The sequence below is a fragment of the Chaetomium strumarium genome, assembly GCF_033439665.1.
Source record: "Chaetomium strumarium strain CBS 333.67 chromosome Unknown B0T15scaffold_4, whole genome shotgun sequence".
In the NCBI taxonomy this organism is placed as follows: domain Eukaryota; kingdom Fungi; phylum Ascomycota; class Sordariomycetes; order Sordariales; family Chaetomiaceae; genus Chaetomium; species Chaetomium strumarium.
In genome coordinates this window covers 2,361,780-2,388,741 of record NW_026944432.1, presented here as the reverse complement: position 1 = coordinate 2,388,741, position 26,962 = coordinate 2,361,780, and the positions used below count along the sequence as shown (strand labels likewise).

At 57.1% G+C, this 26,962-nt stretch overlaps 8 protein-coding genes across 8 annotated transcripts; 5 read left to right on the top strand and 3 right to left on the bottom strand.

Annotated features, from left to right (window-relative positions):
* The first annotated feature begins 545 nt into the window (after nucleotides 1-545).
* Nucleotides 546-2,036, top strand: B0T15DRAFT_209011 (uncharacterized protein). Its single transcript, XM_062862648.1, has 6 exons — nucleotides 546-866; nucleotides 924-950; nucleotides 1,123-1,145; nucleotides 1,274-1,404; nucleotides 1,455-1,708; nucleotides 1,763-2,036. The coding sequence occupies exons 1-6, from the start codon at nucleotides 786-788 to the stop codon at nucleotides 1,943-1,945; spliced, it is 699 nt and encodes a 232-aa protein (XP_062721545.1). The 5' UTR covers nucleotides 546-785; the 3' UTR covers nucleotides 1,946-2,036.
* A 1,353-nt stretch (nucleotides 2,037-3,389) lies between these two features.
* On the top strand, nucleotides 3,390-5,636 carry B0T15DRAFT_208977 (uncharacterized protein). The gene has a single exon (XM_062862647.1). The coding sequence runs from the start codon at nucleotides 3,473-3,475 to the stop codon at nucleotides 5,471-5,473; it is 2,001 nt and encodes a 666-aa protein (XP_062721544.1). The 5' UTR covers nucleotides 3,390-3,472; the 3' UTR covers nucleotides 5,474-5,636.
* A 374-nt stretch (nucleotides 5,637-6,010) lies between these two features.
* Nucleotides 6,011-7,468, bottom strand: B0T15DRAFT_575042 (nuclear pore complex assembly-domain-containing protein). The gene is made up of 2 exons (XM_062870978.1): nucleotides 7,153-7,468; nucleotides 6,011-7,100 (listed from the first exon to the last, which is right to left on the bottom strand). The coding sequence occupies exons 1-2, from the start codon at nucleotides 7,304-7,306 to the stop codon at nucleotides 6,358-6,360; spliced, it is 897 nt and encodes a 298-aa protein (XP_062721543.1). The 5' UTR covers nucleotides 7,307-7,468; the 3' UTR covers nucleotides 6,011-6,357.
* A 161-nt stretch (nucleotides 7,469-7,629) lies between these two features.
* On the top strand, nucleotides 7,630-12,958 carry B0T15DRAFT_533323 (RecF/RecN/SMC N terminal domain-containing protein). The gene is made up of 2 exons (XM_062869362.1): nucleotides 7,630-12,183; nucleotides 12,262-12,958. The coding sequence occupies exons 1-2, from the start codon at nucleotides 7,777-7,779 to the stop codon at nucleotides 12,535-12,537; spliced, it is 4,683 nt and encodes a 1,560-aa protein (XP_062721542.1). The 5' UTR covers nucleotides 7,630-7,776; the 3' UTR covers nucleotides 12,538-12,958.
* Nucleotides 12,959-14,596: 1,638 nt separating this feature from the next.
* Nucleotides 14,597-16,672, bottom strand: B0T15DRAFT_208957 (RPAP1-like protein). The gene is made up of 2 exons (XM_062862646.1): nucleotides 16,549-16,672; nucleotides 14,597-16,368 (listed from the first exon to the last, which is right to left on the bottom strand). The coding sequence occupies exons 1-2, from the start codon at nucleotides 16,608-16,610 to the stop codon at nucleotides 14,940-14,942; spliced, it is 1,491 nt and encodes a 496-aa protein (XP_062721541.1). The 5' UTR covers nucleotides 16,611-16,672; the 3' UTR covers nucleotides 14,597-14,939.
* A 2,012-nt stretch (nucleotides 16,673-18,684) lies between these two features.
* B0T15DRAFT_398583 (uncharacterized protein) lies at nucleotides 18,685-20,718 on the top strand (the record flags this gene model as incomplete). The annotated part of the gene is made up of 1 exon (XM_062864959.1): nucleotides 18,685-20,718. One exon carries the CDS (start codon nucleotides 18,685-18,687, stop codon nucleotides 20,716-20,718), a length of 2,034 nt encoding a protein of 677 aa, XP_062721540.1.
* Nucleotides 20,719-21,267: 549 nt separating this feature from the next.
* B0T15DRAFT_493902 (major facilitator superfamily domain-containing protein) lies at nucleotides 21,268-23,632 on the bottom strand (the record flags this gene model as incomplete). Its single annotated transcript, XM_062866981.1, has 4 exons — nucleotides 21,268-22,012; nucleotides 22,145-22,558; nucleotides 22,687-23,004; nucleotides 23,220-23,632. 4 exons carry the CDS (start codon nucleotides 23,630-23,632, stop codon nucleotides 21,268-21,270), a joined length of 1,890 nt encoding a protein of 629 aa, XP_062721539.1.
* A 1,613-nt stretch (nucleotides 23,633-25,245) lies between these two features.
* Nucleotides 25,246-26,912, top strand: B0T15DRAFT_396239 (glycoside hydrolase family 43 protein; the record flags this gene model as incomplete). Its single annotated transcript, XM_062864825.1, has 4 exons — nucleotides 25,246-25,347; nucleotides 25,427-25,757; nucleotides 25,853-25,947; nucleotides 26,037-26,912. 4 exons carry the CDS (start codon nucleotides 25,246-25,248, stop codon nucleotides 26,910-26,912), a joined length of 1,404 nt encoding a protein of 467 aa, XP_062721538.1.
* Nucleotides 26,913-26,962: the final 50 nt, after the last annotated feature.

The window sequence follows — 26,962 nt, the reverse complement described above, 5'->3', positions numbered from 1 at the left end:
CTCGTTCAACAAGGCAGTCCAATGAACGTCATCTTCATCACCCCGTCCTGTGCCGTACAGTTAGAGATGTTGTCCGTCTCGTATGCTGTTGTAGTCCGAACTACAAGATAACTACTAGTAATGTCAGACCCGCAAAGCGGCTGGCTCTGTTGAGCTTCTTTGACGGGCCAACTAAGCTTGGACTTACCATGGTAGTGTAGCAGGACGGTTGGCTGCAGACTTGGACCCTACGCATCACGTATAGAGGAGTTGCCAGCCTATCTTGGAATACTGTGGTACAGAGCTATAGACTCCTAATAATTAGATGACAAGATCAAAATAATAAAGAGGATTGAGCTGGGGATTCCGGAAGCTGGATTTTGGCTGTGTAAACACGTCAGGGCAGTTTTGTGCCCGGTCTTGGCATGGGAGTTCGACGCGTTTGGCCCAAGCTACCCTTGTCCGTCCCACAATAGCATTCAGTAGAGCATTTGGCGACAGAAAAGGGAAAGTGCGGGAAGTCGGGCATCCCCCAAAAATGGCCTGGAGCTCCCTTCCCGTTGTCTTGTGTTCCGGCCGGGGGTCGCAATCAGCACAATCACTCGCGTTTGAGCAAGACCCCCCGCTCCCACATATAAACATGAGGGCATGCCCCCGAGCGCGACCGCCCTCCCACCCCCTCCTGCTCCCAGTTTCTCCGTCTCCTACAATCCGATCGCGTCATTCCCACCTGTATCTTTCTTGAAAGACATTGCACTGCCATTGCGATCCAAGCGTATTAGCGTATCTACTCCACGAAGATCACCATGCCTCCCAAGAAGACCGAAGCGAAGAGCGAGGGTGCTGCCGCCGCGACTACCAAGACGGCCACCCATCCTCCCTACCAGGTGCGCAATGACGACGCCGGGATTTGGAGGAAGTTATGTGATGCTAATGGCTTGTAGGATATGATTACCGATGCTATCATTTCGGTATTCAAACCCGTTCCTTTTGTTCCGGCGCATTTGGTGTTGGCGCCCGATGCGCATGAGGCCATTCGCATGATTTTGTCATGCATCGTCTCATGCCTCGCCACGTCACTTTATATGGCCCGCCCATGTAGAAGCTCAATTTCACTGACCTTTTTTTTCTTCTCAATCGTAGCTCAAAGACCGCAATGGTTCCAGGTAAGGACATTTCCACATTTGTCGCATTGGAACCCAACGTCGCAGCATCCGTTCACACGCGGTCGCGGGCACCATAACCCCGCCTTCATGTCGCAACAAACAAACACTATTGCTAACGCCGTCGCCAGCCGCCAATCGCTCAAGAAATATGTGCGCGCCAACAACAACCTCGGCAATGTTGGCGAGAAGATGTTCGACAACCTCTTCAACCGGGCGTTGAAGGCCGGTGTTGAAAAGGGTATCTTCGAGCAACCCAAGGGTGAGTCATCTGCCTTTGATCACGGTGTACCTGGTGTTAAGTGCCGATAGGTCCCTCCGGCGGCACCAAGCTTGCCAAGAAGGCCGCGACGCCTGCTGCTCCGAAGAAGGCTGCGCCAAAGAAGGAGACGGCAGCGAAGAAGGAGGCCGCGCCCAAGAAGGAGGCGAAGGAAAAGAAGCCGGCTGCTAAGAAACCGGCGGCGAAGAAGGCCGCTCCGAAGAAGGAGACAGCCGGTAAGAAGGAGGCCGCGCCCAAGAAGGCCGATGTGCAGAAGAAGGCGAAGAAGGCTGCTGCGCCCAAGAAGGTGAATACCTTAATGCCTGCTCCTGTCATTCGGTAGCTAACTGAATCCACACAGGCTCCGGCCGCACCTGCTGTTGTCGACAAGCCCACGGTCTTGACCAAGACCAAGTCTGGCCGAGTGGCGAAGACCGCCGCCAAACCTGCCGCGCCCAAGAAGGCTGCTCCAAAGAAGGCTGCTGCTCCCAAGAAGGAGAAGACACCCAAGAAGGCCGAGAAGGCTGAAGCGGCATCGGCATGATGCCCTCGGCTTCTCGTTTCATCGTGACGTCTCCCTCTTGCTCAAGTATGATGGTTTGCTTTGGTCTAGTTCGGCGTTCAGGCGATATTCAGGGATTATTTTGGGGATAGCGTTGGGCACTACTACGTTCGAAAGGAACGGGTTGGGCAACAATGACCATTTTGCATGGACTTGCCACGCAATGCCTTTCCAGAAGAGTGATTCGCTGGAGAAGGCATGCGGGAGCCCGCGTGGAACATATGATGCGGAATTGGCGTCGCACATTCATGGACACCGTTTACACAGACAAATCGTCAGCGGCTTCGCGAGCAGCGACAGATTCGGCGAGGCATGGCGTGCAAGGGAGGCTCGGAAACCTGTTGGCGTTGGGATTTCGCGGACGGCGGACTCGAAAGGAGTGGCTCGAGGGTTTGTGGGGTTCTTGTAATTATACCAGATGAATTTTCAGCGCTCTCATCATGCTTTAACGCGTATCTCCATCCACCGGTCGTATCGTTGTTTTGAGAGTGGGTAGCCGAAGCACCGAGACGCGAAATTCTCGCGCCCCTTGTTTACACTTACCCCCCAAAACAGAGTCATCTCACGGTACCACATAGAACGTTATTCCTGCACTCTGTGTTTTTGACTGATTAGAAAACTTGGCGAAATATTGGTCTAAATTCACTGGAATGGACATGGTCGCCGTGGTGGCTGTTATCCAAATTGCCATCGATGTATGTATATAGGCAGCATTCCGTTCTATTGCTCAGACGTGTAAAAGGTTGCCTGCTTGTGGCAGTGTGTGTCATGAATGGCACGAAGCCTTTGTGGTGGGAGATGCCCTTGTAGCGTGGCCAAGTGATCAGGTGCTAATAACTACTGTACGCTATGAGCAGCTCAGGCCCTTGTTGGTTCTCTGATCATCGGAGTCATTTGACGCAAGTTGAGTTCCGGGTTCAGTTGGTGGTGAGGTAGACCCGATCGTCGGGCTCGGGGTTCTCCATTGGTGTGGGGTCTATCACCTATGACGGATCATGGATGCGGATGCGCATTGCGCACAACTGGCAGAAGCTTCGAAGGTGGGCCAGGCCAGTTCGGAAGCTCGGACGGTGGAGCGCATCTAGTTCTGCCATAACCCACCGCCTAATGCCGTCAACAACACCCCGCGAACCGGAACTCGACCTACGTAGGTTCTAGACAGACCCGTTGCTCAGGGGGCCGAGTCCCATCAGCTACCACCTCCAGGCTGCATGCAACAGGCAACAAACTTGGCTAGCGTTCAAAGCCCCGCCCGTACAAAGCATAAGTATTCCGATTTGTTAGCAATTGCCTGCAGACGCAACGTCCATTCAGAGAACCCACGTCCCTGTTCTTCCGGGTAGTCGGGTCGAATGCGGGGCCGGGTTGCCGCACACGCCCGACGGCACTGCCTAGGGGGGCTTGAGGTCCTGGCTCGTCTAAGGCCTAGTACCCTGTGGTACAAGCGCAACGCCTTGTGATCCCAATAATCCGTCTGATCTCTCTTCGTTCCTCATAGCGGCTGCAACAATGGCTCAACCGCCGTCTTTCAGCTCCAACAATCCCTTTCGTCGCAAAGCTTCGGTTCCTTCCGCGACCGCCGGCCCACCCGGCGTGCCACCATTTGACAGAGTCGGCAGTCCGACCTTTGAAACAACGCCAGCTCTGCCGCCAGCCGATAGGTTTCGAAAGCAGCTACAAGCACTTGCGCACCCGAACGAACCGCCGCCCGCCGTAGACTTCCAAAAGCCGAAGGTCGTCAAGAAAGTTCGCGTGCAATCGCCTCCACCGTCGTCGCCCGATTCTTCCGGTTTACCTGATCGTTCTCCGCTGGCCGATCAAGATGATAGCGAGAGCGATAGCAGCGACGATATCGACGAACAAGTTGACCCGTTCACCTATGCCTCATCAAGCGGCTCGACCGATGCTTCGGATAGAGGAGACGAGCATCAGCCGACGCCGTCAACCCGGCCGGCGCCGAATCCGTTTCAAAAGACCCTGCGAGATTTAGACTACGGCGTCACAGAGAAGACACCGCACCCTGACGTGGCAAGGGGACCAAAGGCAACGTTGGACGTTGGTGCATTCGGACGGCTGTTGTTGACAGGACAGATTGACGCTTCAGGCTCATCGGCGCCATATACTCAACATGCTAGGCATCCGCCGTCGCCGAGCGGCGATGGCGGAAGTACGCCCGACACCTCTTCCGCCTCTCGGCAATCCATAACCGAGACGTTACAGGCTGTGCAAGACACGCCCAGGACATCTCGGGAGACTTCTGAACAAGAAGCGGAGGACGAACACCGCAGGCTAATCAACAGCAATCCGCCAGTGTCACGACCCGCTCCATTCACGCTCAAGAAAAAGCCGCCGCCGCCCAGCTCGCGGCACGGGAAACTGATCAATCCCGGGCAAGGAGGCGAAGGCGGGTCCAAGCAGCCCCTGTCAAATCCGGCACAGAGGGCGGCTAGCGTCCCCGGCACCTCCCCGTCAAGACAGCGCCCGGCTACTCCATCAGACGTTAACAAGCCGCTGCCGCCAGCTCCGCATAGGTCGCCAGCAGAGGAGGACGCCGAGAGTGTATTCGACCGCGAAGCCGCAGGCAAGGTACCCGAACCGGAGACAGCGTCTGGACTTAACATTATTATGCCTCCAAGGCCACCGACACCGCCAAACGCGTCGAATGCCACCCCCAGCGCTCCTTCTGCAACATCGCAGCAGCAAGCGCCGAAGAGGCCAACCCCTCCCCCAAGGCGGCAACCGCACGGTCGCTCAGAGAGCAGGATTACTTCTAGTCCAGGATCGCAGCAGGATGACAGAGACACCTCGTTAGGACGGTCCTCACTCGACTCGACAAGGTCCCGCTCCTCTAGCGTGCGTGCTAACATTCACGCCCCGGCGCCACCCCCTCCGCCGCGCCGGCCGAGTCATCAATCACGCGCTTCAAGTTCGTTTTTGGTGCCGCCGACCTCGCTGGACCCATGCCTTGCGCATGAACCTTTAACCATACCAAGCCCTCCTTCAATAAGTCCAGCTCCTCCTCTGATGAGCGATCCGTCCAGCAGTAGCATCAGCGTCAGGGAGGCTCGAGCAGAGGCTGTGGACCATCCACAAGGAGCAGTGAAGACCTTGCCTCCGCCACCCCCCCCTGCCCGGAATGCCTCTATCCGCGCGAAGCGGCCCGTCAGTGTTAGCATGCCTTCCTCGGATGCCGGTCTATCTAGGAGGTCAAGTCGCGGAAAGGAGGGGCCCACGCCGCCTCCGCCCCCCAGACATAGGGGAAGCAGTCGGGCGAGTCTGGAGGGCGGCGCTGCTGCTGGTGTAGCGGCGCCGGAGACGGGATCCATGCAGAATGCCGCGGCTGTGGCCGGCAACGGGTTTTTGGACAGCGGGGGGACGGCGACGGCGGCGTCAGCGACGGTGGATATTCTCGCTGATCTGACTGCGTTGCAGAGAGAGGTAGATGCGCTGAGGGGGCAGTATGAGAAGGCTGGAGCTGCGGAGCCGGCTGGGCCGGCGGAGGGTGGGTGAGGGAAGAATCATGAGGGCGGACAGGCAAACTAAGGGTAAGAGCCGGTGGGTCACTGGGTTCTGCTACGGTGGAGAAGGGAAAAGGCTCGAAAGATGGAGGAACCCTCAAAACTGTCGTCGGATTGGCGCCGAGACAGATTGCGTCTCCAAGCGACTGTATGCTTCCTGTATTGAGGGTTAGAGTGGCGGTGAGCGATGGGCTCGGCGGCAGGATGTAGCTAACGATGTACAATACATGATGGAGACGATGATGCTGTACAGTTATATGATATCCCGGCTGGGTGGTCTAGCGATCAGAGTAGCATAGAAGGATCCTTTACTGGGATCAGTTCTTAACCCCCTCGGGGTCGCGTTTGTAGCCGGTGGACTGGCAACGCCAGCTATTTAATATTCTCTGTGGCTGGAGTGGCTGACGAGGGAGGATGTAGTCGCCTAAAGTGTCCAGGTTTTCATGTGATATGAGACATAAGGGGTATGATGGCAGGATCTGGATGTTCATGCAGCAAAATAGGGCTTGTCTCGATGTAAGGAAGGCTTCTAAGATGGGAAGACCGTGTAGAAGTACGTCATCGGCTATTCTCTTCACCGCCTAAGCATTGGAACAGCGTCTCAGATGATATCCAGTCCTCAACTTAGCGACATGAGAGGAGCCTACCATTAACTGTCCTAGAAGGCACATCAGTTGCGGGTGATCTGAGTATCCCCATTCGATTGCTCCATGCTTCAGCAGGAGAACTCCTGGTAGTCCACGCCATCACCGTGGTATCAAGACAAACCGGAACGCCGTCGCTATGCCATTGCACCTCGTCATGAAAAAGCGAACAAAAGTGCTGTCCAGACCGTCACAAGCCGTCACTAACCGTAAGCCCACGTTTTACCGAACATCACCGACCTGCCCGCACAGCAGACCCCTGACTACTCAACCCGCCGGCCGGAACCGGTCCCCGATGCCTCCCCGTGACCACCTGCCTCATCTGCACCACAGCTTTCGCGTTCTTGGATTTCTTGCCTTCTCCACTAGCCATGTACTCCTGGAACCACTTCTCCTCCGCCCCCGTCAACGGCAGGCTGACGAGCTCCTTGCCACGCGCGCCAACTGCCTCGGGATGTTCCAGCACAGACGAGACCAGCTTCCCAAACAGCTGTTGCCGGGTGTGGTCGGGCCAGGAGCGCGAGAGGTACAGCGCCTCAGTCACACTTGTGCGGGCGAGGGCACCAAAGAGGAGCTCCAGGGCTTCGGCCGTCTGCAGGACGGGCTGCACCGTGTGGTAGTAGGCCAAGGGGAGGCTGTAGTCATCTGCTTTGGCGTGGCGGACCAGCACGGTGATGATGTCGTCGGCAAACTCGGAGGGCAGGGAAGGGTGCGCCAGGTGCTCGAGCGCAAACTTGAACTCCTTCCGGTCCATGTGCCACAGGCCCCGCATCAGGATCTGGTAGTTCTGTGGCAGGCCCGACGCCTCGGCCAGCGCCTCGGCCAATTGGGATCGCGCGCCCCGTAGCTCGTCGAAGTCGAGAAGTAGGTAGTAGAAGACCGAGAGCTTGGCGTGCTGTGACACCTTGCTCTCACAGATCTGCTGGTGCAGGGCCCTCAGGCCACTGTCGCCTCTGGGGGGATACGCTTTGCGGGCTGGAAATGGGTTAGTTCCCGCTATCACATCGTAGGAAGAGTTGTTACCCACTTTCACCGATGCTCAGCGCTTTTAGGACACGGTCGATAAACAAGACGCCGTCGAACGTCTTGCGGAAGGTCTCGATCTCACGCACACCATTCTGGTCGTAAGGATTGGGGCCGTCCGTCGGGAATGCAGCACTAAATTGTGAGAAGTCCAGCATTTTGCCGGGTGTAGATGCCAAGCGCAACTAGGATTTCTGAAGCGGTAGGATGTCTCGGGCAGCTGAAGGTTCAAGGTGGAAGCAGATCCATAATATGTGCCATGGCAGTAATGGAAAGCCCGCTTGATGCAAATCAATGCGGCTACGGAGTAGTTATCCGTAGTGATGCAAGTCATGCGACTACCGAGGACTGGCCAAGCCACGTGCTGTGTTGGGGTAGTGCACTGAGGCGGATGGTGAGGGGCATGGTGGCTTGACCTGTGGCTGATTGTTTACAAACTGACTGTTTCTGAATCAACACGGCGGGGCTCCCGGCGACCAGCGTCCCTTTTCCGCGCCTGACGTGCATGAGCCACCACAACCGGAGAACCCATGCTGGCTCCTTGCTTCATCTTGTGATTTGCTTTTTGTAGCGCATCGACGAGTCATATTGCTCTCGTTGCGCTTTTTTCTAGAGATCTTATTTCGCCATGTCGGCAAGACCGTCGCGGCGGGCTGCAGCTCGGCGCCAAACAATTGTCGAATCTTCAGACGAGGGGGGTTCAGACGCGCCCCAGGTTGCGGAGGATAGTGAAGATGAATTTACACCTGCCCCAGCTCCCACGCCACGACGCGCGACCCAGAGCAGGCGGAGGACAATGGCTGAAATGACGCCGACACCAACCCCGGCACCGCCCCCTAAGCGCCGTGGACGCCCACCTAAGAAGAGCGCCGCTGCTCCTTCTTCCGTCGCCGAGTCAAGCGAAGTGCTCGAAGCTGATCAGACAGCTACAACCGGGACGACATCAACGACAGCAGCCGCGGAGGAAGAAGACGCACCGCCTCCCAAGCGCCGTGGACGGCCGGCTAAGAGGAGCGCCGCTGCTCCCTCTGCTCCCCCTTCCATTGTCGAGCCCAGCGAGGTGCTGGATCCCGATCAGACAGCAACCGCCGAGACGACGGCAGCACCGGACAACGAGGTTACACCAGTCAAGAAGCCTGCCCGGGGCGGGCGAAAGAGTGTCGCACCAAGGGCCAGCAAGTCGGCGACTCCCGAACTAGAGCCGCCGCAGGTGAAGCAGCCTCTGTCGTCGCCAGGCACCGCGGAGCTTCATAGTGTTCCGTTTGCCGACATTACAACCGCCACTGTCAATGAGCAGCGCCGGCAAGAAGATGAGACGGTCCTGGCAGCCGCAACCAAGCCCGTAAATGCCATGGAGACCATCCTCGAGAAGCCCATGGACATCATGCTTAAATCGCGCACCATGGCCATGCCAAAAGTCGAGGATACTGGACCGAAGCCGCGCCTTGTCATCACTTACCTTATACTCACTAATTTCAAGAGTTACGCTGGCCGGCAGGAGGTTGGACCTTTCCACGCGTCCTTCTCTTCGGTCGTTGGTCCAAATGGTTCCGGCAAGTCCAACGTCATCGACTCCTTGCTCTTCGTCTTTGGTTTCCGAGCCAGCAAGATGAGACAGGGCAAGATCTCTGCGCTGATCCACAATTCGGCCCAATATCCGAACTTGGACTACTGCGAAGTCGCCGTGCACTTCCGGGAGGTCATGGACCTGCCCGGTGGCGGCCACGAGGTCATCCCGGATTCGGATCTGGTCATCTCACGCAAAGCATTTAAGAACAACTCAAGCCAATACTACATCAATGACAAGTCGTCCAACTTCACGACGGTAACGACCTTGTTGCGTGACCGCGGTATTGATTTGGACCACAAACGGTTCTTGATTCTGCAGGGCGAGGTCGAGTCTATTGCTCAGATGAAGCCAAAGGCCGCCAATGAACACGAGGATGGCCTACTCGAGTATCTGGAGGATATCATCGGCACCTCCAAGTACAAGACCCCAATCGAAGAGGCGGCCGCCGAGGTTGAGACGCTGAACGAGATCTGTCTGGAAAAGAGTGGGCGCGTGCAGCATGTGGAGAAAGAGAAGAACAGCCTCGAGGACAAGAAGGAGAAGGCGCTGGCTTTTGTTCGCGACGAAAACGAGCTTGCCATGAAGCAGTCAGCCCTGTACCAGCTCTACATCAGCGAATGCGATGACAATATCGCTGTCACGGAGGAGGCTATCGGTCAGATGCAAGCGCAGCTCGATGCCGAGCTCGAAAAGCACCACGGCAGTGAGCAGGTCATCAAGCAGCTCGAAAAGGCCTACTCGAAAGGAAGCAAGGAGTATGAGGCTCAAGAGAAGGAGGCGCAGGCCTTGATCAAGGAGATGACCAAGTTCGACCAGGAGCGCGTCAAATTCGATGAGAAGCGCAAATTTCTTGCAGACAAGCGGAAGAAGCTGGAGAAGACCATCGCCAACGCCGAGGGCTCCGCTTTCGAGGCAGAACAGACTATTGAACAGTGCACCCACGAAATCGAGACTCGTACTCAAGAGATTGCCGAACTTGAACAGCAAGTCAAGGAGGAAGAAGTGGAGCTGGCCAACATCCGCGACAGCCTGAAGGGCAAGACACAGCATCTTTCTGATCAGATTGCTGCGAAGCAAAAGTCTCTCGAGCCATGGAAGGAGAAGATCAATCAGAAGCAATCCGCCATTGCTGTTGCCGAGAGTGAGATGGCCATTCTGCGAGAGAAGGCCAACGCCGGCACGGTCGCTCTCCATGAGCTACGGGCCAAGATTGCTGCCATCGAAGAGAGTCAGGCGGCAAAGGCGGAAGAGCTCAAGCAGTGCCAGGCTGACAAGGCTGCCCTGCAGAAGGAGGGCAGGAGAGCCGTCGCCGAATTGGAGAAGCTCTCAGAGGAAGAGCCGAAGCTCCGCGCGAAGCTATCGAATGCCCGGCAGAAAGCGGACGAGGCGAGGTCGAGCCTTTCCGCTACCCAAACGCAGGGCAACGTCCTCACGGCCTTGATGCGCATGAAGGAATCGGGCCGTATCGAAGGGTTCCATGGCCGCCTTGGCAACCTGGGTACCATCGATCAGATGTACGACGTTGCCATCTCGACAGCTTGTGGTCAGCTTGACAACTTTGTCACGGACACCGTCGAGGCTGGCCAGCAGTGCATTGAATACTTGAGGAAGACCAACCTCGGCCGCGGCAACTTCATCTGCCTCGACAAGCTCAGAGTCCGTGACCTATCCCCTATCCAGACCCCCGAGAATGCCCCGCGTCTTTTCGATCTTGTCAAGCCCAAAGATGACAAGTTCCGGCCAGCCTTTTACCATGCTCTCCAGGACACGCTAGTGGCCAAGGACTTAGCGCAGGCGAACCGCATCGCCTACGGTGCTAAGAGGTGGCGCGTCGTTACCCTTGCCGGTGAGCTGATTGACAAGTCGGGTACCATGTCGGGTGGCGGTACCACGGTCAAGAAGGGACTCATGTCCTCCAAGCTCGTAGCCGATACCACCAAGGAGCAGGTCTCCAAGCTGGAAGCGGACCGGGATTCATTGGAGCAAACGTTCCAGGAGTTTCAGGAGCGCCAGCGAGAACTCGAGGCTCGCATTCGGTCTCTCAAAGAGCAGATCCCGGAGCTTGACACCAGGATGCAAAAGATTAATCTGGAGGTGGAGAGCTCGCAGAGAAATCTCGCCGATGCCCACCGCAGAGTCAAGGAACTTAGCCGCGAGCATCAGCCTTCCAAGACCGACGACAGCCGCGTTGTTACGCTCGAGAAGGAGATTGCTAAGCTCAACAGGGAGATCGAGAAACTCCACGGCGAGACGTCAAGTGTGGAGGACGAGATCAAGACGCTCCAGGACAAGATCATGGAAGTTGGCGGCGAGAAGCTCCGCACCCAGAGGGCCAAGGTGGATGCGCTCAAGGAGGAGATTTCCTCGCAGAACGAGGAAATGTCCAACGCCGAGGTCCGTAAGGCGAAGGCGGAGAAGCAAAAGGTGAAGCTCGCCAAAGACCACGCAAAGGCTTCCAAGGAGCTCGAAGCAGCCATCCATGAATCCGAGAAGCTCGAGGATGAGATCCAAAACCAAGGAGATAAAGCTGGAGACTTCAAGACCAGAGTCGAAGAGGCGAAGAAGGCCCTGACAGCTAAGAAGGAGGAGCTGGCCGAGGTGAAATCGGAACTTGACGAGAAGACGGCCGAGCTCAACGAAACCCGCGCAGCTGAGATTGAGATGCGGAATAAGCTCGAGGAGAACCAAAAGGTCCTTGCGGACAACCAGAGGAAACGGTACCATTGGGAGGAGAAGCTGTCGAAATTGACACTCCAAAACATCGCTGATCTAGAGAGCGCGGGCAGCTCCGCACCTCCTGCGGCGGCTCCCCAAGCTGCTCAGGACGAAGATGAGGACGTCGAGATGGGTGATGCCGACTCCCAATTACAAGCAGAGGCTGAGGCCGAGGACGTCACCATGACGCAGTTCACCCACGACCATCGCCGATCTGCACCTTTAGAACTCCCACGGTACAGTAAGGACGAGCTTGCGGACATGAACAAGAAGAACCTCCTGGGCGAGATTGCCGCGCTCGAGGAGAAGACACAAAATGTCAACGTCGACCTGGGCGTGCTTGCCGAGTACCGCCGTCGCGTGGAAGAGCACGCCGCCCGGTCATCGGATCTTGCAAGCGCCGTCGCGCAGCGTGATGCGGCCAAGAAGCGGTGCGACGATCTCCGGAGGTTGCGCCTGGAAGGCTTTATGGAAGGCTTCAGCACCATCTCGCTGCGGCTCAAGGAGATGTATCAGATGATCACTATGGGCGGCAACGCCGAGCTGGAGCTGGTGGATTCGCTCGACCCGTTCAGCGAGGGCATTCTATTCAGCGTCATGCCGCCCAAGAAGTCCTGGAAGAACATCAGTAACCTGTCCGGTGGCGAGAAGACGCTGAGCTCGCTGGCGCTGGTCTTTGCGTTGCACCATTACAAGCCGACGCCGCTGTACGTCATGGACGAGATCGACGCAGCATTGGATTTCAGAAATGTAAGTCGGCATTCTCTCTCCTCAATCCGCTCCTCCCCTCTCCGGTTTTGCCCCAGTATTGACATAGCTTCCTTACAGGTCTCCATCGTGGCGAATTACATCAAGGAGCGCACCAAGAACGCCCAGTTCATCGTCATCTCCCTGCGCAACAACATGTTTGAGCTTGCCGCGCGCCTCGTCGGCGTCTACAAAGTCAACCATATGACCAAGAGTGTGACGATCGACAATAAGGATTATATTGTCGGGAGGAACCAACAGCAGCACAATCAGATGGGTTCGCAATTTCATGGGCGTCAGCAGCACATGCAACAGGTTCGTCCCTTAGGTTCCATTCTTCCGCATCGCCCCAGGTGATGATCAAAGGGCCCCTTGCATGCTTTTCTCTTTGTCTTTCTTTCCCTGGTCAACTTCAATGAAAGAGACTTTGGGGGAAAACAAAGTGAGATCTGTGCGGTATTGTTAATGCTGAGGGTCTGCTTTAGAGTCTTGCTACTCCTATGTCGGTTAAACCTCCGCGTAACATGTTTTGATGTTCTGGTCTGGGATATCTCCGGGAGAGGTGGGAGGGCGAATATGTCGGCCGCGTGATGGGTTTTGGTACAGGGTCCGGGTTTCATATAGTCTTTGAAGAAGCATGAGACGCAAAGGATGATGAAGGGTGGTGGATAGAGGGCATTGGATGATGCCCGATGCCAGCAAGTAACTGTATGCCGCTATGAAATGCTATATGTGTATGCACTGCTCTGCTCTGGGGCCGAATGTGTTGTAGTTGCTCCAAGTACTTCTCCAGTGCTTCAGGCTCCTGGTTTGTGTCAAGCCTGTATACTCCGTGCTGGCGTGTTTACTTTCTTTGTCACGGTCAACGCATCCTCGACGTCAGGAGGGTTAGACTAAGGCACAAGCACCTAGCATGTACGAGATGATTCCCTGTGTGAACGGTACTGTACATCGGGGGACCTCGTGCCCCTCCCTTACGGCCTCTCTAACTGACTACGGTCTGCGGGATGAGATATACTTGTTGAGATAGCAAGACAAGGCTGGGAAGAAGGGAGTCCTCCGCCAACTGCTGCCAAGGGGGTGGTGCTATACAAGGGCGTGGCGTCTGCGCCTCCTTGCCGTGGGTTGCTATGGTAGCGGTCTCGCAGTGCTTCGTCATGTAAAGACTAGTAACCATACGCACCGTCTTGCGTACTGGAGCTGCCTAGTAGCTTGTAGAAGCTAAGATATGGTTACGTGGATGGATGAAATCGGGTATATCAGATGTTTCCAGTAGTGCCTCTTGAGAGATACCATGGCTAAGGGTTTCCTCCGCCTTACGTTAAGAAGACCGCGAAGGGCTTCTAGAGCAGCCACCTCAGCTTGGGGAGACTCAAGTGGCAGGAGCGCAACAGCCTCGCTCCTGCTTGAACCTCCAAGGCAGCTAGCTGCTCTTGCCTGCCTCCTGGTAACAAGTCACGATTTGCCAACCGACCGACTTTCCTCAACTCTTTCTTTCACTGCGACTAAACTGTCTATCCCATCAACTGGAAAACGGCCAGCTGTGAGGAAATCGGCCTCTTCAGTCTTCAACACCATCACGACTATGACCAACCTGTTCACCCTCCTTACCGCGGCCGCCCTCGCTGCGGCAGCCAGTCTCCCTACCTTGAGCCCGAACTCAGGTGCCCTTGCCGTCAACGAGCTTTCTCCTCGCCAAGATTTGCAGGGCGGCTTTGTCAAACACTGCTGTAAGTGCCCCCCCCCCCCCCCCAAAAAGAAAAACGCTGATCGTTTTCTTCCTCACTTCCTCGGCTGACAGCAGAACAGACACTTACACCGTGGGTGAGAGCGGCGAGATCTATGGCCGCCTCGATGGCTCATGCGACGACAGCGAGTTCTTCGGAGACCTCCACAACATGTACCTTGATCTCAAACTGTGCTTGGGCAATGATGACGGCAACTTGATTTGGCAGGATGGGTATGTCGTTGTGTGCTCCCTTCAGGACCCAGAGAGGCCCCCATACTTTTTCTTCTGTCTGACAGCTACCTGCCTCATATCTCTCATATTCATATTGGGGGCGGAAATGGTGGTGGATTAGGGATGAATTGCTGATGTGAGCGGCGAAACAGGGGCAATGCCGTTTCCAAAAACTGCAAGAACTGCCATAGCAAGCAGGGCCAGACGCAGTGGATCGTGTGTGAGTGCAAGGATCACACGGGGGCTTACCGGAAGACCACCGAGTTGGATCTCAGTAAGCTTCCCACAATCTGCAGCCAGCCTTGCCGGGCAGTTTTGAGGATCGAGGGACTGACGGATACTTTGTCTAGATGTCGGCGTGCGCTACGACATGGACAACCATGTGCTGGCGTGCTACGGACACCTGGGGGTTCGAGAGTGAGCGGAGAGTGAGCGGCTGCTTGGTCTTATCACCCCCCGAGCGGTGATATTTGCTGGGAAATAAGACGATTTGCGATTTGGAAGGAGATTTCAAGCATCTCGCGCTATTTCTAGGTCCATAGACCAGCGACACAAAACCGTCGATCCCATTTCCATGCTTACATCATGGAAACTACCTAAAGCAGCATCTCCTGCTCAGATCCGTTGTCTCTGGTACACTTGAGCCTTCATCAGCCTTCGACGTCCCCGGGCTTCCGCTAGCTCTGAAAGCGGCTTCACTGCGCAACGATAGATGACATGTCTTTTGCCATGCCCCATTAGCCCTTTCGGCCTGCCGCAAATCTTTGCCAAGCAACTCCGTAGCCTTTCCAAGGCCAGATCACCGCCCTCTCCACCTCTCCCTCCACCCACCCTTCTCAAACAACCACAGCGCCTCTGTCGCGTACGCCTTAGAACTCAAATGCCCCTTGCCCTCCGGCAAACTCGCCTCTGCCTCCAGACTCTCCAGCACTCTCCCCTCCTGGAAGCACCTCCACAGCGAAAACGCGAGATCGTCCTCTTCCCCGTTCCTCCCTCCCGCTCCCGGCCCCCACTCTCCCCTCCCGAGGCGGTACAGCATCCTGCCCAAGGTCTGATAGGCGAGGCAACGCTGGGCGGGCATTGCCGACCGAGCCAGCTTTGCCAGCTCCGGTATGGTGTATCCGGCTGCCTCAGGGGCCTCGCCGTGGTGATGAAGACCCTTGGTAACGGGTATGGCGCGGCTTACGCGCGGTGGTAAGAGAGCGCCCCGGAAATCGAAGCGTAGGGCTGAGACGGGCAGGGAGTCTTGGCCCGGGTAGTAGGGCGATTCCTGGTCTGCGGTGGAACCCGGGGTCGGGATGGGCGCCATCCAGGCTAGTTTGGACGGATCCGCGGGGAGGTTCGGGAAGAACTTCTTGTGCATGGTTTCTAGGAAGTCTGGGTCCGACGGATCGAGGTCGGGGACGCGGGGCGGGCGTGGGAAATGTGTGTTGTTGGTAACGTCTTGAGGGGCATTGTTGTTGCCCGCTTTTAGCTTGGAGGCATTGGCCTTGGAAACAGCCTTGGGTGCTTCGGTCACGGGGAAGAGGTCGATAGCTTCAATAGGCGGAGGCGCATCCTCGTCAAAATGAAAGGTTACTGATTTCTTGGGCTTGCCACTGGGCTTGCCCTCGTCTGGCTCAGGAACTGGACCTGGCGCGACTTCAGGCGGTTCCTCCGGCTCGTCCTCCACTGTGATGTGTCGCGACTTGGAAGTCGGCGGGCTATCCGCACTGGGGGAAGCTTCGGAAGAAGCTGTGCGGAAGGGCGATGGGTCAGTCGGTTCGTCGAGATTCGCACGCTTCAGCAGCATCCGAAGGAACTTGGGATCCAACCCGTTGTAGAGCTCCTTTTGTGCCTCTGTTATTTGCTCCGGCGACATTGACGAGAGCACGGCATCGGTTTCCTCGTCTATGCCCCGCCTTTCATCCATTCCCGTGTCTCTCCGCGAAGGCGCACCATTGCGGCTTGACGATTTCGGGTCGCTAACCGTACTTGATGTCGAGGATGTTGTACGCACCGACGAAGTGCCAGCTGGCTTCCCTTGTAGCCGCCGCTTGAACGCCGACAGTCGGGTTTTTTGAACGGGAAAATCGGGGCCTGATGGTGGTGAGATAATTGAACTCGGCGGCTTGACGTCGTATTTCTCTTGTATGTCGTTGACGTGCAAAGTTACCTCCATTTTGCAGACTCCGGGGATGTGGTAGTGGTTGCAGTAGAAGAGAGCGAGCCAAGAAGTGCTTGAATTTCTGGGTTGGTTGGTGGATGTAAGAGTCAGAAGTTTGAACCCCGCCAGTGCTCCTTACAGTGTCCTATAATGTTAATTCTGCGAGTGGCAATGCGAGGTCATCTCGGTCATCAAGAGGGTCCTTATCTTATCGGACTCAATGTTGGAGCACCCTTGACTCAGTCTGCAGCTGTAGGCTTACCTAAGGTGCCTTTGGCCTTGCAGGCAATCCGGCCAACGGACAAGTTTCGGAGGCGCCAACATCTGTTGAGCAGCCACCCAGCTGACGTACGCTGGAGGAGTAACAATCCGGCATGACTTTGGTTCTTGCTATTTGTATCTTTATTCAACTGCGGAGCATAAATAAAGTACTAGGTAAGACCTTATCCCGTAATCTGAAGTGGTAGGGCTTAGAGATGAAAACCTGGTACCGTACTGTATACAGTACAATACTACATGGTATACAGCCTCATCCCCTGTCCGCCACAGGCGCAGTACAAGTGCTGCGCGGTAGCCGGTGAACTCCAGTCCTTTGGGATGCCGATAGCTTGCATGTAACTGTCTATAAATCAGGATTGCGCGGCTCGAGCGCGGGCTACTCTAGTGTATACTTCGTGTATCACTGCCACGGTGCGGCTATTGTCCCCTCCAATATGGGAGCGTCCCGCAGCTCGCACATTGAAACGGATGTGGGGGCAGCGATTCGGCAGGAAGTAGCGGTACGTACCTCGTAGTGTGTGCCAACCCCCGCCCGCCTCTTCCGCGTGGAAGCTTGGGCCCACCCGTACGGAATACACTAAACCGACCCTACCTTACCCCGGGAGATCGCTAATAAATCTACGCTGGCTCTTTCAGTTTAGCGGGAAGCGAAGTATCTCCCTACAGATTTGCACCAAAGCTACATCCGTGCAAGAGGAAAAGGAAGAAGGAAAAGGAAGAAAGGAGAAAAAGAACAGGAAGAAGAATGAGGAAATAAGAAAGAAGAAAAAGGATAGCATCTCACATAGCTATTGATTCAATCAAGATCCTTGTCACACCTAAAAAGCGAAACTGGTCCGCGAGGTGGGGCCAATACGCACGCATGCAGCCCTGTCCTGCAGCCAACTGCTGGTTCGCTGATGGCCGATGCCAGACACGGATCCACGATTCGCGGCTAACGACCGACCACTTCCAATTGACGTCTTCCCTTTCTGGTCATCTTATTACCAGCAACGTTCGTCATCCGCCGTTGCCAGTTGGTGACCGACGAGGCAGCAAGGGATACTTCGGGGTTGCTTGCCTTCCATTCCATCTTTATCCCATTCCATCTTCGTCGCAGGTACTCCGATACCTTGGCTATCGCTTGGCTCCATCTGCCACCTGCACTTGTCCTTTCGCTCCTCGTCTTTCATGCACGTTCGTTTGCCGTCCCTTTGTGTTTCCCCATTCGGTGGCTCCCCTCTCTGCCCATCCTCCACCGCTCTGCCCCTTGGGCTTTCTTCCTGGGCGCCGGTTCAAAGCTCACAGCCCGCGCACCCTGGTGTTTTAATTCGCCTTTCCAGAATAAATTTCCATGTACCCGTGACAGTCTCGAGGTGGTCAGAGCCCCGGTTTTCCCTCGCCAGCTGCGAAATAATCAAAGTTCCTAAACAGAGCCCAGTCCCCATGGTTTCTTCGCCCTTTGCACCCCAAATTTTCCTCCTCTTCTCTCACTCTTCCACGCTCCCAACACCCTAAACATCCACAGATATTTCTGGTGTAGAACGCAAAAACCATCTCACCTGTCTCATTTTTGTGTTTCCTCATCGTTGAAATATCGTATTCGGATGCAGCTGAGTCTGCCGAATTGATTCGTCTACATTGTGCGCCATCATCATCCGCACACTCAGGTTTTGTGGTGTTTTCCGTGGCCGACCGCAGCCAGATTTTCAGCGTTCGCAGGAGGTGAAGGCATTCGAACGCTTCTGACACTTCCCCTCTGCAAGAACCCCGAAGTTACAAAGACCCGCCACCGGCCTTGCGCTCGGACCCAGCTCGGCCAACCGACCAATCACTGCACCCTGTCGTTTCTGCACCTCCCAGGTACGCCCGGTCTCTTGGATCTGGCAGCCTATCAGGCTTCCAGGCTTGAAGCCGTTTCCAGCAGCCGTGTTGGGGGCTTCTCTGCTTTCCTCTCGTGTTGTGTTGGTGTCAGCCTTGTCGCTTTGTTGGAGTTTCCTTGCCAGACAGTGGTTAGCGGGATAGGGACCGCAGGGCCGTGAGGTATTAGGGAGAGGTGAATTTCCTCTCTTTCTCCCTTCCTCCGGTGGTACTTTGTCCCACTGAGGGATGACGACAAGAGGTGGGCTGGACTTTCGAAATGCAGCTGCAACAGCCTCAACAACAATTCAGTTCATCACCGTCGCTGTCGTCCCCGCCATCTGCGCTCTCTGAGCCTGGCTCTCCGACTCGGGTCATCAACGCCGGCCGAGCCAATATTGAGATGGACGAGATCATCGTCGATCCTGGCTCTGCAGCTCGATTTGGCATCATGCAGCAACACCAATCCACCGAAATACTCACGAATGTCCCGCTGACTGCCGCGGGTCTCCCGCGGAAGAAGCCCGGCCGGAAGCCTGGCAGCACGGTCAAGCCCAAGACGCCCGCAGATGGCAACTCGGCAAACTCTGAGCAGCCCAAGCAACGCCGGCCGCGGAAGCCTAAGGACCCCAATGCCCCACCTGCTCAGCGGAAACGCAAGGCGGCTGCCGCCGACGGCAGCGACGCCGCTTCGGAGATGGACGCCAGACCTGCCTCGGGCCCGCCTCGGCCCACCAAGATCACCGAACTCACCCCGATGCGCATGGCCCTTGACCCGCGCTCACCCCTTATTGATATTGGGTTTGCCCCGCTGGCTCCGAAACGGGAGAGCGGATCAGGATCGATGAACATGCAGAACCTCCTCAATGAGGAACCCGAGCAGAAACCCAGGCCCCCACCCGCAGCGCCTGCCAGGCAGATGTTCGACCCGATCAGGGGCAACTATGATCCGATCCGGGAATCCATGATGACGCGTGATCCCTATGGCACTAGGCCCCTCGGCTCCCCGCGTGCACCCACCCAGCTTGTGAACCGGGCTAGCGCATCGCCTTCGATAGCCAGCTTGGTGGACCCGCTGCCGGCTACTACCGTTGTCTCGCCCTTGCCTTCACATACTGCATACCCCAACCCAAGTTCTCAGTCACGGTTTCATGACTCAACGCCAATGCCTCCCTCGCCTTCTAACGCCGCGCGGAGCGCTTCGCAAGCGTTGCCTAAGCCAACCCTTGCGGAAGCCAGGCGTCCGCCGCCACCTCCCCCAGCCCCGACCTCTACGCATAGACCGGAACCAAAGACGACGTCTTTCACAAGTATGACGAGTATTCCCAGCGCCAAGTCTGCCGTCCCGGCAGCAACCCCGCCCGCGGCCGCACAGAGCAAAAAGATCGCCGCTGTCGTCCAGCAGGAGCGCGACTCTAATAAAAAGGCCCGCAGTTCCTCTTCATCATCTCCTAAGATCACTAGCCTCAAGGACGCACTCCCTCCGCTGCCCGGCGCTGGCGAGCGCTCGATCCTCGACTTCGGCAAGGCTCGCCCGGGCGAGGAGATCGAGGCACCTAGCATATCCCTCCGCATCCCCCTCAACCCGGGCGAGAACAACAAGTATGTCAACTTCATGCGCATGGCCGAGGAGCGCTACGGCTGGGACGCACTACACCCGCGCCTGGCAGCCAGTCGGGAGCGCAAGGCCCGCATTGCCGCGGCTACTGCTGCGCTGGAGAAGAACGGCAGTGGCAGGGACTCGGGCGAGGAGATGGACGAGGATATATTGCAAGGCTCAGATGCGGGCGATAGCAATGTGGAAATGGGTGGTATGGGCAACGGGACTGCCGCGGCGCCGGCTAAGCCAGCACGGAAGAAGCGGAACTGGAGGGAGGATGAGTACGACAAGGACGACGACTTTGTCGACGATTCGGAGCTGCTCTGGGAGGAGCAGGCCGCTGCGAGTAGGGATGGCTTCTTTGTCTACTCTGGTCCTTTGATTTCCGAGGTCGAGAAGCCTGCCGTTTCGGAGGATCGCCCCAAACGCGGACGTGGTGGGCGCGGGAGAGGAAGCAGGGGCGGTGCGGCCAGGGGCGAGGGCAGTGGACGGGGTAGAGGCGGTGGGCCGGGCTCGAGAGGGGGCACGGTCAGGAAGCCGAGGATTACGAAGGTGGAGAAGGAGCAGCGAGATCGGGAGAAGGCGGAGCGAGAGAAGCTTGCGCAAATGGCGTCCAAGACGGGGTCGGGTGCGGCAACTGCTGCCGCGAGTCTTTTATCGCTCAGCGCGACACCGGGCCCGGGTCACGGGTCTATGTCCGAGATGGCTACCTGAGAGTTCTACTGTGGGCATGACGATTGTACACGGTTACATTGTTTGGTAAACGGGGCCTCTGGAGTTCGCTGTGCTTCACCCGTCGGCGAGACGAGGGTGTGTCATCTATGGGAGAGGGCAAGGGGGAGGGGGAAGGGAGAAGGCGTCTACCGGTCGGGCATCGGGGCGCAGGGACTCTAGCATTTGTGATTGTGCTTGTCTGGCATAGCGACTACGCTGCGATGTTCTAATTGTTATTTCATGGCTAAAAGATCGCTTGGTGCGGGATTTGATGTGGATGGGGTGTCGTTCGGGTTTCTGATGGGGAAAAAGCCGGTACTTCATAAGCGGCCAGAGAGTGACAAGATGAAACAGGCTCTCAGGGTGAGTGAGGCTAGTAACTCTCAGCTCAAATCATGTCTTGCTGGAATTGGCGGTCGATCGCAGGTTAAAGAAGAATGCCTAGCGTAGTAGCACAGCGGAACATCTCAGTAAACGGGGGGTTTGTTCGTCGCATTGAGGTGACTCGCAGCAGACACCGAATACATCAACAGAGAGCTATTACTCATCCTATTCCTGCTGCCCTTGCGATGCCCCTTTCTCTACAACCACGGCGCTGACACCTTTCTCCCTCTTCTGAGCCCGCTGTTTCCTCGCCAACCACTTGGCCTGTCGCCGCTCGCTCTTGGCCTTGTCCTCCCGCATCTGGCGAATCACCCTGCTCTTATCCCGGATCCGGTCGCCGTAGCGGTAGAAGGCAAAGGGGATCGGAATCAGCAGCACCTCCAGCAAGCCGAGGAAGGTGCCTGCCCACTGTGGCGTCATGGCGTCGTACATGGCCGGCCCCGCGAGCGGCAGCGCGGCGCCAAACACGGACCGCATGACGGCGTTGCCGGCCAGGGCCGACGCGGCGTAGATGCCATAGGCGCCGGCGAGGTAGTTGGAGCCGTAGATGAACGACAGCGTGTTGCCCATGCCGAAAGGGATGCCAAACGCGATGGGCACGGCCGGGTGGATGGACGCGGGCAGACACGTCCAGCTGAACACCAGCTGCCCGATCGGCGTGAGCACGGCGCCGATGCACATGACCAGCGCCGTGGCCTCGGGCGCCGCCCGTCCCGTCTCGGGGTCCTTCTTGGGTGACGAGTTGATCAGTCGCCGCCAGACGGGCTCCATCGCGATGGCGATCAGCGTGCCGACGCCGATGCCGAGGAAAGCCAGCCCGGACATGCCGACGGACCAGCCGCGGTGCTGGGTGAAGACGATCGGGTAGGCCACGAAGCAGAGGTAGAGGATGCCGTAGATGACTGAGATCCTGTTTTGTTATATTTATTTACTCAGGCTTGTCAGTCTGTGATTTGTTTGCTTGTTTGTTTTGGTTAAGGCGTTTATTTTGGTGTTTGGTGTTGGGTGTTCATTTATATGATGCACTGAAGGGCAGACTGACCAGATGTTGAAGAACCAGAGGATCGGCTCCGTCGCGGCGAGCACAAACGGCCGGCTGAGGTTGATTCTGAGCAGGGCGAGCGTAGAGATGCGCTGGTCGTGACGGCACCACCACCGCTCGTCGCCCGTCTCCCTGCGCATGCGGGCCGCCTTCTTCTTCAGCAACGCCGGCGCATACGTCTCCTTGACCATGGCGAGCATGACGACGGCCAGACCGGCCAGGATCATGGCCAGCCAGTTCTCCCACCGCCACCCGAGGTCCTCGTACACAAACCCGCCGATCAGCGGCCCCGTCACGGGCCCGTTCAGCGGGGCGATGCTGAAGAACGACATGCACAGCGCAATGTACTCGTCCTGGGCGATGTCGACCACCGTGCCGGGGCTGTTGGAGATCATGGCTGCGCCAAACACCGCGCTATTTCTTCATATCAGTCGGGCCATCTCCCCCCTAGACCCCCCCCCCCCCCCCCCAAAAAAAAAGAAAAAAAAAGAAAAAAAGAAGAAAGAAAATGAAACACACAAATAAAATAAAATGATACGCACCCAACAAACCTCACAACAATCGTCGCCGCCAAGCTCCTCGCCAGCGCGACGGGCACAATGAGCACCACAAAGCAGCCCAGACAGACCAGGTACACCACGCGGCGGCCGTACAGCTCGCTCATGGGCGCAACCACGACGCTCCCCGCGGCCAGTCCCAGCAGGTACGTCGTCAGCCCCAGGGTGGCCACGGGCCGGCTGGACACGCCAAACTCGGCCATGACGCCCGGGATGGCGGCCGTGTAGCTTGTCGAGTACAGCACGACGACCCAGGTGGCGTACGAGACCGTCAGGATGGTGTAGGCTCTGTACCACAGCGGCCTGGATGTATTGTCGAACGATTAATTTTTTGGAGCTAGCTAGTCACCTAACTGCTGCTGCTGCTGCTAGGAGAGGTGGGGGGGTGGGGCGTTTGGGGGGTTGGGGGGTTGTTCACAGGGTTGATGCTCGGGGAAGAGGGGGAGAGAATAGGAAAAGGAGAGGGAAGTAAATAAACAAGGCAAAATAAGACCAAAAAACGGGGGGCCGGCGGTTACCAATTCTTTGGATTCTCGGGATCGTCTGGCTCGAAGGTGACTTCAAACTCGGGGAGGCGAGAGGCAACTGAGGCGAGGGACGTGCGCGTGCGCGTGAGGTCGAGGTTGTTGGCGGGGCCGTCATGGCCACCCTCCGAGTTAGCATGGTCGTTGTCGTCATCGTCGTCGTCGTCTGGTAGTGGTGCGGTTTCGATCTCGAGCTCGATGGCAGCTGCCGAGATGGGTCGACTCAGGGCCTGTTCCAGCGGGGAAAGGGGGTCTGCGTCTGTCGACGAGGAGGAGTCGGAATGGCTGCTGGAGTCCTCTTTATTTGTGAGGTTGTTGTCTGGTGTCGAGGATGAAACGTCGTGCGGGCCCTCGTTATTCCTCGGGACGGGATGGACAGACTGCTCCTGTTTCTCCAGGTCTGCCATATCGCCAGCCGTGGCCGGGCCGTTTTTAGCTGGGGCAGGGCCAGCAATGACGGGATACTCTCTAGGTGGCGTCGGGCTTTAAGATACCGGCGTCGCGGCTAGGAACAGGTGACTCAAAAATCAGGTACTAGTAGTTTCCAACCCAAGACACTCTCAAATCAACCACAATATCACGGACTCAGGAAGGGACAAGTCGTAGGAGAACGATGGCGGTGAGAAACCATGCCCAAGGAGGAGTACATACACAGTAGAATGTTCCCACATGGCAAAAAGAAAAAAAGAAACCGAAGAAGATTAGCCGCGATCGCAGGGCGGGTCTACCGGGGGTAAGCCGGAAGTGAGAGTGAGTGGATGGCCGCAAGGCGTCGGGTGCGGGCCAGCAGAGGAGCTCGTGCCGGGGCGTTAAAGAGTCGGATAGGGCGACCCGATCCGAGTCCATTGGCTCCCACCCGACTCCTTGCCTTCCGTTCCCCGATCATGTGGTCGTCTGGCCTTGCTCGACCTCGCCGTTTCATCAACTTCCCTCCTTTCCCGGAGAAAACCCTGGAATGGTGCTAACGCAGGGGTGGGTCGGGCTCTCGCCTTGGTGGAGGCGTGAAGTTCGGCAAAGCTTATCCCTTGCTCGGCCCGTCGTTCACCGAATCCTTGGCTTCCTTTTCTTACCTTTTTTCCCTTCTTTGTTTACTTCCTATTCCGCCCTCGCCTTTCCGCTAGGGACATTGAATAGGTGCCACAGAAGTACGGGAGTCAAATCCAATTGGGGATTCCAGATCTTGCACTCTCAACCTAACGAGCACACTCTCGCGGCTGTCATCCGATAATGACAAACGAATGTGCAGGAACCTGCAGGAACAGGGGGGGAATATGCGGACATCCCGTCCGCGTGGGGCCCCGCTCCAGTAGTCCGGCTTGCCGAGGCACACGCGGAAGTGGGGCCGATGGCTCCGCTCTCGGAGTGGGAGCGGAGACGAGACTCCGGACTCAAGCATCGGGATATCGCCGGCGTTGCCAACTGACTTCGAGAGTGCGTTGCGCACGCTGCTGTCAGTTCGAGTTCTCGACTGCGGCCTGCAGTTGAGTAGAATCGCCTGCCACGTAATGCCTGCACATTGCCCCATGTCTCTACCTTTATAGTTGCCTTCAGCTGACTCTTTATTATACCGGGGTGCCAATAAACGCCACTAGAACATTTGGGAAAATGTTCGCATCGGACATCGGCCAAGAATACGTGGATAGGTATGAGCTGAACATCATCCTAGACGTCTTTTCCTGTAATGGTCTGTATGGCATTGATTGACCATTCTCGGTTTGTGTGAACAATGCTACCGTTGCGCCCAAACCTGGCGATGGGGTAAAAGCGGGTTTAATATGACCAGATATATATAGCCGGTGACACTCGGCGGGCAAATACGATCCACGAACCCAATGCCGGTTTTAGAGGTTGCTTTCTAAAAGCGTAATAAATGGATAAGAAGTGCGATTTCCATGTGAGGCTTCTCTGTTCTCGATCTTAGGAGACTAGTCCTCGCCAACATTGATGTGTCTCTCCGGCACATTCAACGAGTGAGTGTATAAGTGTGTGTGGTGTGTGCGTCGTTGAACAACCGCCGAAAATGCGCCGCCTCCAGGTCCTGGGCTCCTCCTTATTGGGGACACTGCTCCTCCCAACGGCCTACGCAAGTCTACAGATTGTCCCCGGGGCAACCTGGACAGTGGTGAGGAACCTCCCCTCACTCACCCGCCAATTTAATTTTAGACGACCACGGTCACTCATTCACTCACTCGCGCCTGCAGTCCAACGGCGAGCACCTCAACGCCCACGGCGCCGGCGTGATCCGCGTCAACGGCACGTTCTACCTGATCGGCGAGGACAAGTCGGACGGGTCCGCCTTCAAAAACGTCAACTGCTTCTCGTCCAAGGACCTGGTGCAATGGACCTACGAGGGTGCCCTGCTCTCGCGCACGGGCTCCGGCGACCTCGGCCCCAACCGCATCATCGAGCGTCCCAAGGTCATCTTCAACGACAAGACGGGCAAGTACGTCATGTGGATGCACGTAGACAGCAGCAACTACGGGGACGCGAAGGTCGGAGTTGCTGTTGGGGATACGGTTTGCGGGGCGTATAGTGCGGTCTAGTGCCCCTCCCGCATCCGGTCGTATATGCTGGGGGAAGAAAGGAAAAGGGAGGCCAGGATTGCTGACTGAGATGGGGTCATGCAGGATACCAGAGGAGCTTCAGGCCTCTGGGATTTGAGAGCCGAGACATGGGCTTGTTCAAGGACGACGACGGCACGGCGTACCTGCTTACCGAAGATGTCCGTCCGCCTCCCCCCCCCCAGCACTACCTATTATTGTCCCCTTGCGACGTGCGTGGGTGTTGTTGCAAGCTGACCAGTTCAACCAGCGCAAAAACGGGCTCCGCATCAACAAGCTGACAACCGACTACCTCGACGTCACCGAGGCCACCTACCTGTGGAAAGAGAGCATCGAGTCGCCGGCCATGATCAAGCTCAACGGGCGCTACTACATGTTCGGCAGCCACCTGACGGGGTGGGATCCCAACGACAACGTCTACAGCCACTCGGCCTCGCTCAAATCGGGCTGGTCATCCTGGGCCACCTTCGCCGACAAGGGCTCTAACACGTACGCCTCGCAGACGACCTATATCCTCAACTTCGGCGCCGACGCCAACTCCCCGGCCAACATCATGTACATGGGCGACCGGTGGGTGTCCAAGAACCTGCAGGCGTCCACCTACATCTGGCTCCCGCTCTCCATTTCGGGAACCAGCGTGACCCTGAAGAACCGCGGCTCCTGGCTGCCCAACCTAGGGACAGGCACAGGGACGGGAACGGGCACGGGGACATGGTCCGCCGCCCCGTCCCAGACGACCTACGACCCGACCGTCTCCTCGGTCGGGCGGTACTCGGGCGCGGCGCGCACCGTGTCCTGCTCCAAGTGCGACGGCGGGAAGGCCGCCGGCTACCTGGGTGGGGCGGACAACGGCGCGCTGAGCATCTCGGGCGTGCGCAGCGACGTGGATGGCGTGTCGACGCTGCAGATCCGCTTCGCCAACGGCGACAGCTCGCCGCGCTATGCCGCCGTCACGGTGAATGGCGGGCAGCGGACCAAAGTGGCGTTTGCGCCGACGGCGGGGGAGGTGAGGACCAGTGTGGTGCATGTGCAGCTGAGGAAGGGGACCGCGAATGAGGTTGTCATTGGCGGGGTGGATGGGGGGTGGGCGCCGGATGTTGATCTGCTTGTTGTGCCGGTTTCTTGATCGGTTTGGGAGCTAATAAGACTAACAGGGTTGTGGTGGGATGGCTCTTC